This window comes from Phoenix dactylifera, chromosome 9, assembly GCF_009389715.1.
Source record: "Phoenix dactylifera cultivar Barhee BC4 chromosome 9, palm_55x_up_171113_PBpolish2nd_filt_p, whole genome shotgun sequence".
In the NCBI taxonomy this organism is placed as follows: Eukaryota; Viridiplantae; Streptophyta; class Magnoliopsida; order Arecales; family Arecaceae; genus Phoenix; species Phoenix dactylifera.
In genome coordinates this window covers 12,044,149-12,055,399 of record NC_052400.1, presented here as the reverse complement: position 1 = coordinate 12,055,399, position 11,251 = coordinate 12,044,149, and the positions used below count along the sequence as shown (strand labels likewise).

The following is an 11,251-nucleotide window of genomic DNA, read 5'->3' as shown; positions in this document are numbered from 1 at the left end:
CTGAAACGAGTCTAGCCGATGTGGGATCTTTCATTCACCCATCCTCGGACTAGAGTCATCTTCAGTTCTGATACAAAATGTCGCACTCCTGCCTACGCGGGGCATGTGAGACACCCAGTGCCCACGTAAGGGTCATATGAGGAGAGAACACAGGCTCCTCTGCCAGTTATTGTCTGGTTTCGGGCCCCGCACGCACGTACACGCGCCGCTCAGACCTCTTTCCGGTTTTGTTTTCCATCCAAAACATATGTGCAGGATTTGGAGACATCTGTCTTAAATGCCCACACACGGAAATGAGTCTAGCCGATATAGAATCTTTCAGCAACTATGATTTCGGCATTCATACGCAGCATCAGATCTATCTAGGACCGAAGTCCATTGCCGGACTTCTTTGTTGCTCGGAATGCCGTGGGATCTCCGGCAGTCATCATCCCTTCTTCATTGGCCAAAGCATTTGCCAAATATTCAGCACCCACAACATCTGCCATGCAGGCTATCTATAATCATGGCATGGAGGAGAGTTAGTGAAGGAAGGGATAAATCCAATCCAGCCCATCTTTTCAGACCATGGTACCATTCAGAGGAAGGATACACATGAAGAGCTCCCATATATAGCTCTATGGACTTACTCTCTTTCTTCCCATCAGTCCCGGCCTTTATTTTCCCTAGTGTGTAAGATTCCCTAGGGGCCCACTGGCCACCAGCAACCAGAGAGAGACGACCAAGCCATCACTTTGTAATAAGAGGGGGGCTTGGTGCATCGATTTTCCCTAGTTACAAAGCTGTGCAGCAATTGATTGCTGCGACTTTGAGAGCCAAAAGAAGTCCTGTTTTGCTTTTCTCTGAACATTGGATTCCTCTGCCGACTTGGAAGCTGGAGAAGAGAGTTGAGGTAAAAAAAAAAAAAAAAAATGAAATGAGACGCGTGACTAAGAGTGACAGTGATCGCCCTCTTTAACACTTTCAGACGAGTTTCTCTAGGACTTTGTGGGCATAGATTTCATGGCCCATCCATCTAGCCCTGCCAATCTATGAATCCTTACCCCTATGATTTAATTTTTACCATAAGCCAAAATATTCCTTTTATGGACTACTTGCCAACTAGGCTAAGCCAAGATTGTTGGCATGACGTGTGGGAGAGCTGAAAGCAGGCTGGCATACCATTATTTGGTCTCGCTAATTCCCTATGGTGCTTTCATAGCTCATGATCCCCTATGTTGAGAAATAATAGTTTCACATCTGATAGGTTAAAAACTCTCGTGGTGCTTATATACTATTAAACCCAATCATCTAAATATCCGAGTTTTTAAATAGGAACTTAACATGGTATAAAAGTCAATCGATTTTTCTCCAATCCAATGTCTGTCTCTCTCTTTCTTACTGGTACTTTGTTTGCGACAGAGTTCTGAATCGGGTTGAGCCGGGTTGTTGTACCTTAGGAACGAGATCGCCGCAAACCTGCACTGTATATCACACACCTCAATTCAGGCAAGCTTCTTTATAATACTTCTATAAAATAAAGATACAGCAGTTTCAAGACAAAATATATTTTCAACATAATCCACGTGCCCTTCCCAGGATTATCAATTTTTCAAAGAAATTTAACATGGATTATCAATGGTCCATCATGATTTAAACTAGCACGGTCTCCCAATCTAGTTTCTGCTATTGCTGATAAGAGATCTCTCCTTCCCAGGTATCTCTACAATCAACAGCAATGAGCTGTGAGTCGCAAACTGAAATAAAAAGAGGAAACTACCCTATTTAATGCCAGGAGGGCCAGCTTCTTCGGAGAAAACTCAATGCACAGCATGGCCCACGATGCTGCTGCTATGTGCTATGAGTTGGAACTTGGAAGTGCGGGCTATTAGAGCACCATTCTAAGTTGGTGGGATTGGCTGAGAAGACAAGCTAAGATGACTGCAAATGCCCCCATGTTCGTCACCTGAACTTGAGGGGGACAGAAGCAAAAGAGAGAAGCTTTTTTGAATGTTTTTGGAACTTGGAAGCTAAATGATGCAGCGTCAGGACCACTACAAATAAAAGTTTCCCTGCAATTGTATCCTTTCAATTTCAGAGGACTGTGTTTGTAAGGTTCTTCTCATAGAAAGCAGGAACTCTGCCACCATAGTTTTTATTATGGGGGATATCATATTCTTCTCAGGGAATCTGCATGCATGGATCCGAGCTTCTGGGATACCATAGTTTGTGGTGTCAGTTGTCTAACCAGCCTACCAAAGATTACCAATGTTATAGGTTTTCCAAATGATAAGTCTGCAGTCTAGACCTTGAAAAGGGGGAAAAAGAGAGAGAATTTTTTTCATTATCAAAACATCTTTTTATTCCAGAAATTCTGCAATAATATCTTAAAATAATTTCTCATCGGTCATTTTGAAATACTTATTGTATTTTTTCCCATCACAAAACATTTATTGTATTTTTTGATATTCTCCTCTCACTTGGTTGTTTAAAGTATCTACACCCTGAATACACTACTTTGTGCTGCCATCTTCTTCGAATTTAAGACAAAATCAAGTTCCCGTAACAGTGGCGGTGAGAAAATCAAATTTAACAACAATAGTGCTGACAAGTATTAGAAGCTCTAAAGGATCAAGCGAGCGAAGAATGAAAAAATGCAGCAAAAATATTCCATCATGATTAATGACAAGTTACGTCAGAGTCTGTTAGAAAATTTATGGGATGAGAAAGGTCTTGATCTACAAATGTATAAGAAGAGGTGTTTATTGTTTGTAATTCATCCATAATGGAAGGGATGCTTTGCGAAAAAAACCCTTGAAAATTGTGGGGAAGAGAGAGAAAGAGTGAGTTGATAGGTTCAAGCTAAGCCAATGCATGATACAACAAATGTTGTTATTTGATAAGTAAAAAAAGAAGTTACTTTTTATTGTACAACGAGATAATATATTATAATAAAATGATTTTGAGAACCCCGGACTTACTTTGGTTCATCACTGACAATATCCAAAAAATAAAAAATAAAAACGAACAGCACTTTTGGCATGCATGTATGATACCAAAAAAGTTAACTTCACAGCTTTAATCTCATCTTTAGGGATTCTAAAGGGAACATGATCATCATCCTCATCAGTTCAGTGCTATTAATTGGACTTGGAAACGTTTACATCTACGAAGCAACTTTAGCGAGACTCCAAGAGTGACTGACAACTTTCTAACGTACGGAATCAATCGGTCCAAAGCTTGAACGTGCATGCCGAAATATGTACCTACTGGTAAAAAGTAAAAAAAAAAAAAAAAAAAAAGAACACAATGAGCATGACGCTCCAATGCCTTAACTTGCATTGCATACAATGCATGATTGGATCGAGAAACATCTTGATCTCATAGGCATGTAAGATTTTTTTTTTTTGGATGCTTTGTGATGTTGTGTGAGGATCCATACGGACGTATATTTAGTTCCACATCAGTTATTCGTCGAAAAGATTTTGAGTATTTATACTAGACTAAGAAATTCGAATAATACATTCCGACTAGTCATTTTGGGTGAAGTTCTAAATTGTTACAAATGTATCAGGGCGAACTCGGCCCATAACCTATGTGGACTAGAAAACACTACAGTACGAATTAATAAAGGCTGACCATGGGCCTATTGTGATACATGTGATTAGATTTGAATGAATTTAAACTCTTAGCCTGACGAGGACGTCAGGGCTCAAATGGAAAAAGTATATGAGGACCCATACGGACGTGTGTTTAGCCCCACATCGGTTATTCGCCGAAGAGACTTTGAAAGAAAATAGCTAATAATAATGTTGTGGAGCAATTAACAAACTGGAGAGGGTACGCATGAAATAAGATGCAGGAAAAAAAAAAGCCAAAACTCCCAGCTCATGTCCGAGAAGTTTTCTTCTGGTAATAACTCATGTTGAAGAAGCCAACGATGATAAATTGGCTTTCGTTTCAAAATGTTCTATTAGTGAATGTTCGAGTAACCTAAGATATGTACCAAGAAATTAAGAAAAATGGTAACACACGATTAATTGTGATTTTCTTGAAAGCATTTTGTACATGCAATCAATCACACCCTTCGATCTAATGCCAGTCGCAACTCCAGATGTAAAGGAGCATAGGTTACATGGTACGTACATAGTTAATCTGTCCCCTGTCTATATAATTATATACTCCATTGACCATAGAATGATGAAGTAACCAAAAGTTTAACTCTTTAATAGATAGGACTCAATTCACAGGCTTTTAAGGAACTCATCAACTAATAACGTTCCCTAAACATGCAGGTGCAACCTTTGATCGAATCACAGCTGTATCCCTCGCGCAAAAGAAGAATTCAACTTTCTTTACGCCCATCTGTTGTTAGATCATCTACTGCATAGACCTCAAAGCACTCTGTGGATGATCCGTTGGTGTATGGGTGCGAAGGAAGGTGAATCATTCTTTTGTGGGATGGATACTATGATCATCTCAGCAAGTGTTTGGCGTGGTATATATACTTAAGGAAATAGGACTAGGATTAATACAAGAAACTAAAATGGTAATAAAAAAGCTATTTATGTTGCCATCATTATCGTATAAAAGCTTCTTTACACCTCTGCGAGCAAAAGAAGAGAGACAGAGAAGGCATCTTTTACAATCTATCTAACAATGGCCTTTTTAGTTAAAAACTACTGACCAACAATGGCACTACTCCTATTTCTGTACCTAATAGTTCAAAATTATTGCAGCTGTTGCACTATTGGAATAATAGAAGAATGTAGCCTTCATTATAAATAAAAAAAAATGAACTATATATAGAGTATAAATAAAATTTAAATAATAGAACTCATTTGATCTACTTTATTGAATATTTAATTCACTAAAAAAGTTCATGAATAATATCTGATCTTTAATTATAACTCCATATGAAATATCAAGAGGATAATTATTTTTTTCTTTGTTATTGCCACACTTCATATGCACTTGAGGAAGACCATTAATGGAAAATATCTCCAATTAATTGCTATGAATTCCTACCTAAAAGTATTTACTAGTAAGATGAAAATGACTATTCTTGGTCACTACTAGTTTTAAACAAATTTTATCTGGAATTTTTCATTCAGTAGCAATAATGCATATCCAAGCATACTTATAGATAGAAAAAAAAAAGAATGAAACACATAGAACAATATTAAAATCAAGGTTTTATTTAAACATTTGGCTATTTAATAGGATTGCTGTAAATGGCTTTCTACTACACCATTTCATTATAGTTGGTGTCTTTATGCAAGCCACTGATACTGTGAATTGTGTGTGTGTGTGTGTGTGTGTGTGTGTTTTGAAAAGATATGGATGAAAACAGTAGTAGGATATGTGTTTTTTTTTTTTTTGATAAGATTTGGATGAAAACAGTAGTAGGATATTCTAAACCTGAAAGGGCAGTAAGCTTGGCCCGGCTAATTAATGGGAAAAAATAAATCAGAGGGAGAGATAGGCTGATTATTAATATAAAAGCTTTTATATCCAAAATGAATACGAATAAAATATTTCCCCCTTCGCCCTACGCTGTCCCCTCGACCAAAAGAATTATAAAAAATCTTAAAGTAATGTATCTGCATTTCATTTGGATGTCATTTCATTTCTTCCTCTCCCCTTGACCAAGGGTCAGCCTCTTAACCTTCCTCTGGACCCTCAGAAATTATTAAAATGGCCCTGGTCCAGTGGACCAGTCCAATGGCCACTCGCCACATCACTCCTGTTTTTAAGAAATTCAAGATCAAAACAGAGATCAAAATTCATCCGGTTATCATCCTGGATTTGGACAGGTCCAGTGGACCAGGTCCATCAAATAAATTCCCTTGAACCCCACCACCCCAACCCCTACTCTCTGGCTTCAATTTTATAGCCACATGGCATCCCCCATTTCTGTCTGGCCCTTCTTCTGCCACCTCTCTCTCTCTCTCTCTCTCTCCATCTTGACCTGGGAGCAGACATGGAGAGTTGAAGATTTAGAAAACGAAATCTTCCCATCTGGTGATGATCTCAGAAGGAGATGAGATGGGCGAGAAGCTGAGCGACGAAGAGGAGCTCTAGAAGAGGACCGACTCTTCATTCTTATCCTTTAAACCTTCCACCCAACTCTCCATCTCTTCTTCCTCCTCTTAAAATACCCATCTCATTTTCCATTCCTTCCGATCACCTCCATACTTACCACCTTATAATCTATCAACAAAGCAAGCCCATGAAGAGGCCCAGTAGCTCAGACTCCTTTGGAGGACTGCAAGAGAAGGAACCTGGTCTCATCCCCATCTCTCTCTCTCACACACACACACACGCACACACACGCGCACACACGCATCTTATTTCTTCTATATCATTAATCGCTTCTTATTTCATTGAATTCTATATATAGTGCAAGAGAAAGAGAAGTACGAAGAGAGATTCCAGTCCATGATGGATGGAGTGGAGTGGGAAGACGAAGAGCTGTGCTCCAACGGTCGCTCAGCTCTGGGAGAGAAGAAGCGCCGGCTGAGCGTGGACCAGGTGAAGACCCTGGAGAAAACCTTCGAGGTGGAGAACAAGCTGGACCCGGACCGGAAGGCCCGGCTGGCCCAAGATTTAGGCCTCCAGCCCCGGCAGGTGGCGATCTGGTTCCAGAACCGCCGCGCCCGGTGGAAGTCCAAGCAGATGGAGGGCGACTACGCCGCCCTCCGGGCCCGCTACGAGACTCTCAAGATCGACTGCGACGCCCTCCTCCATGACAAAGAGAAGCTCGCCGCCGAGGTAAACTATCACCTGATTATTTGCAGTATATTTATATACGCAAGCCCCGCAATATTTACTACAATTATCTAAACATAGCATGTATCAGAGAAACTATTATTGATTTAACAATTACTCACTTCAGTTCCATGATCTTAACTAATTCATACATATTATATGTATACAAATGGTTTAAATTATAATTGTCGCTATTATTTTTTATTCAGATAAAGCAGCTTAAAGCCAAGTTAGCAAACTCTGCAACTATAACGAGATTGGAGAACAAAGACGCCGAGGAGAGGCCGGCTTTGATATTTAGGGACGGGGCTTCGGACAGCGATTCGAGTGTGGTGTTTAATGATGAGAACAGCCCTTATTCTAGGGTGGTGCTCGACCAAGACTACTTTACGGGATTCAGATCCTACTCCTCCTCTTCGTCTTTGTTTGAGAGCAGAGCTTTAGGTCAGAAGGACTACTTGGAGGAGGGGTTTGTGAGCGGGGAGGAGCTTTGCAGTGCTTTGTTCTCCGAGGAGCAGGAGCCGAGCCTCTCTTGGTACTGCTCCAAGGGGTGGGAGTGAGCAAGAAACTTTGGGGGATCCTTTTAAAAATGGCAGTGTAAATAGAGCTTCTATAGTGTGAACCGTGCCAAAAGGGACATAGTTTTCGGCGCTGGAGAGGACAGGAGGAAAGCGACTTATCTTCTTTTCTAACTCAAAAACTCGCTGTTTTCTCTGTATGAAGTTTTAGTGGTGGACTCGTCACCTTGGTTAGAGTTGAGGGGAGATGGCATGGGGAATAAAGGGGTGTTGTTGGGTGTAGATAGGATATTTGTAGGCGGTAAGCGGGGAATGTTTCACTTCTTTGGGCAAGATAACGTCTATATATCTTTATCATTGTTATTAAAGTACTAATATATCGAACATTATTTGTAATTGAGATTTTACAAAATAATCTTTTTATTATTATAATGCAAACTCTACTATTATAACGCAGCAAATTTACCCCAATTAAGTACCCTTCTCAGCATTGGTCGACTCTGACACAGCTAAATCCATTTTTTTTTTATTTTTCCCATAAATTTTCTGGCTTTATCTTTTTACCACTCAGGGCCTGTGTACGTACGTTGCTTGCGTACAATAAATTCTAGTAAGTTTGGAAGCCTGGTTCATGGGGTTTATGGAGCAACCATTTTGAAGTGGGGGAAATCATGAGAAAACTAAAAGAGGAGGATACTTTCAGCTCCTTTTCCTCAGGGTGTAGCTTTATTAGCTGATACTTTCAGCCTCCATTGGCATATCTATGAGCTTTAAAATTCACGCCAGATGTGGCCTGTGGGCCTCATCCACACGGTAATATGTTTTGACAGATCAGCGTATATAAAGTGATCTTATCCTATCTGAATGGTGATGATTGGATCACACCTGAGAAAAAGTCCTCTATTGATGAACAGAAGAGAAAAATATATTGGAGCTCATGCTGGTTTTCCTCCATTGAGCATCTGTTACTTGATGCTTTCATGTAGGTTGAGTTATGGAGGGCTTTCAGAGTGTACAGGATATTTTGGAGAACTCTTATAGCCATCTGTGCGTGCTACTTTGATTTCATTGTCATTTTAGCATTAAAAGGTGGTGGACCTGCTGCGGGCAAGAGAGCCTACAGTATTGCACTCGCATTATTAGCACTTGCAAGTATCACACTAATCCTCAAACCCTTAGCCTTATCTCAAAGAAATTCCCACCCCACCATGCATCAAGGGGGACTGTTCAATAGATCTTTTCCATAGTTTTCCTCTAGTCTCCAAACAATATCAGAAACAGTGATTACTAGTTTGCTATGAGGAGATTTGCATCCACAAATACATATACCTGGATCTCTCGTTTCGGTCCCTACAGAAAGACCATGCCTTCGGTAACTATCCCATGGGGCCTTGTCGAGGTGATTCACAGGTCACGCAGGAAAATGAATAGGAAACAACTTAGGGATGCCAAAATGCGAGCAATGAAAGCAATCACCCAGCGAAGCAGAATGACATGTCTTGTGGTGACAGGATTCCCTTCTCTTTAGAAGGTTAATCAACATAGAATCCTTAGTGTTTCATAGTCACTTCCAAACGTGGAATTTAGTCCCATGTTATACCGACAAGCAACAAATCGAGAGCCGCCGTCTACTTATTTCAATGTTTAATGTGGTCGTGAAGATGTCAGTCTGAAGCTAAATATTAGTTAATCACCATATTGAATACTTTCATGAATTAGCTATATTCTTCTTTCTCTTAATGTAGCAAGATTTCTCAAAGTGTATTTGATGCATTCTCGGAGTTCCTTGTTGGCGTTATATCTATTGGTCCCTTGGTCATTATCTTAAGCAAAACAAATTTTTTTTTCTCAAGCAATTGGGGAAAAAAATGTCATTAAGAAGAGTTTGTAGATTAGGTCAGGTGAATTGGACACAGATATTGAAACCTATCTATCTTAATAAGAGTTACAAATGCTTTAGGATACACATTACTGCTCATAAAAAAGTTCCTACTTTATAATAGCTTGGTGGCTTGTCAATCAACTACCACTCCCACTAATTTATTCAAGTTACAGAAACCCCTAACATCATGTGATAAAAGAACTATTCATTCAATCACCCTTCTCCTCCACGGTCTGCAATGTAGGCGGCAACCAAATCTGCAGCCAAGTTGCTCCTGCTTTTACATTGACTGTTTAATTTGCTCATTCTTGTCTGTTACTGTAATGCATAGTATTCCACCAATGCTCTATTTTCCCCTAATGGAACATCACAAGAACTTGTTCCTTGGAAGAGAATATCACAAGAACATGAGAAGATTTATGACTCTGTTCATAGTGTGGCTGGATTGTCTTGCCTTAACAAACATGACGAAACACCATCCATCATAGAAGGTTGACCTTATGCGTCGAGAGACATTTAGAGCCATACCAAGATAAGTTTGTAGTATGTTAGGTCCTATTAGTTAGTTTGATGGCCTCACTCTACTTTGATGGCATAGATGGTTTCGCTGTAATTTGAAATAAAGAGAACTAAGTGGTAGCCTACATTTTTCCAGTTAGTCCGGTGTTCAAACCTATACTTGCCAAGACTGTTGGACTTCTTGGAATTGCACAAGTTTGTGGTTCAATAAAGTTAATCGGACATGTTTCGAGCTGGCTTATTTGTTAAAAAAAAAGAAGAGAGCTTGTTTCGAGTTATGGAGTAGAGAAACTTTAAACTTATGCTAGGATATTAATTTGGTGCCAAAATTTGATCCAACTTAACTAAATTTCGATACATAACATTCATCTTGGATTTCTTGATTCAATGGAACTTTCTCTCTTGAGAGACTGCACCCTCGCAAGATCCCTATCCCGTCGCTTTTTTTCTTACTTTAAGGCACAAACATTAAATTGTCAGCTCGAGACAAGAGCTAGCATAACTGACACAGAGAAACACAGTAATTTTTAATGGCATACCATTTGGCCAGTTGTTTGAGCAACTATTGTTATAGATCATTGTACAATAAGACAGAGAGATCAGCATAACTAAGGCATTAGGTCTCGAATAGTTCATAGTAACTTTCCCTTAAATTAGATATTACTTGGTACAAATAAATTTGAATAAAAATAACTTTTCTTGCTAATATCTGTTCTCATTCCTAAACCAAAAGCCATCTTAGATGTGCATGGATTTTCACCACATAAAAAAGTTTCTTTTTTTTTTTTTGAAAGTATAGGGCAGCATTCCAATCACAACAGTCGACATAACCCAATAAGAGAAAGAAATATATAACTACTCATGGAGAAACAGACATAAACTTAGTTAATGCTTAGAGTCAAGAATCTGATGATTAAGAAGATTAAATAGGATGTTTGATTGACACCATGGACCACTCCAACTGTCTGATATGAGGGGCTCCCTGCAGACCTCTTGAAACACCCGAAAGGAATCAAGCTGGGCCTCTTCGCTCCTCCCAGGGGACGATAACGAAGTGGGACGCGGCTGTCCCATGCCCACCAAAAATAAAGAAAAGAAAAAAGAGGTCACACCGCTGAGGAGCAATGTATAATTTCACCTCTGTTCCGGACTACGAGCAAATCCAACCGAGAAGAAGGGGGAGTTTAAAAAAAAAAAAAAGTAGGGGCTCGTCAGCTCGTGCAGCATAATGTTGGACCTTTTTTTGTAAAAGAAGCCTAGGATGCTTTTAGTAAATTAAAAAAATATACTTCTTTCATAGAGCGAGCCGTCGACGTCGCGCTCTCTCTCTCTCTCTCTCTGTGCTTCCTTTCCTTTTCCTGCTTCCTTTCCTTATCTTTTTCTGGGGCACACTTTGGAGGGCAGCGGCAGCCAGAAAAAGGGGAGAGCACTTATGGAAAGGACTTGAGGGTGAAATAACACGTATCGCTCGTACGTGCTGGTATTCGCTTGATTCTCTAATCTGGGCCGCTTGATGTTGACGGCCTATGGTGGTCCCCAGTAGAGTTGTTACATGGGGTCCACCCAAGGGCATCATTCACCT

At 39.9% G+C, this 11,251-nt stretch overlaps 1 protein-coding gene across 1 annotated transcript; it reads left to right on the top strand.

Moving 5' to 3' along the window:
- The first annotated feature begins 5,893 nt into the window (after positions 1-5,893).
- On the top strand, positions 5,894-7,700 carry LOC103701782 (homeobox-leucine zipper protein HOX13-like). Its single transcript, XM_008783954.4, has 3 exons — positions 5,894-6,266; positions 6,383-6,753; positions 6,960-7,700. The coding sequence occupies exons 1-3, from the start codon at positions 6,212-6,214 to the stop codon at positions 7,308-7,310; spliced, it is 777 nt and encodes a 258-aa protein (XP_008782176.2). The 5' UTR covers positions 5,894-6,211; the 3' UTR covers positions 7,311-7,700.
- The last annotated feature ends 3,551 nt before the right edge of the window (positions 7,701-11,251 follow it).

What these genes read in the sequence shown, in the direction of transcription:
- LOC103701782 (XM_008783954.4), top strand. Translation starts at nt 6,212, where the DNA reads ATGAAGAGGCCCAGTAGCTCAGACTCCTTTGGAGGACTGCAAGAGAAG. An exon ending in ACTGCAAGAGAAGGAACCTG is followed by an intron (nt 6,267 to 6,382) that starts GTCTCATCCCCA and finishes TTCTATATATAG; the next exon opens with TGCAAGAGAAAGAGAAGTAC. An exon ending in AAGAGAAGCTCGCCGCCGAG is followed by an intron (nt 6,754 to 6,959) that starts GTAAACTATCAC and finishes TTTTTTATTCAG; the next exon opens with ATAAAGCAGCTTAAAGCCAA.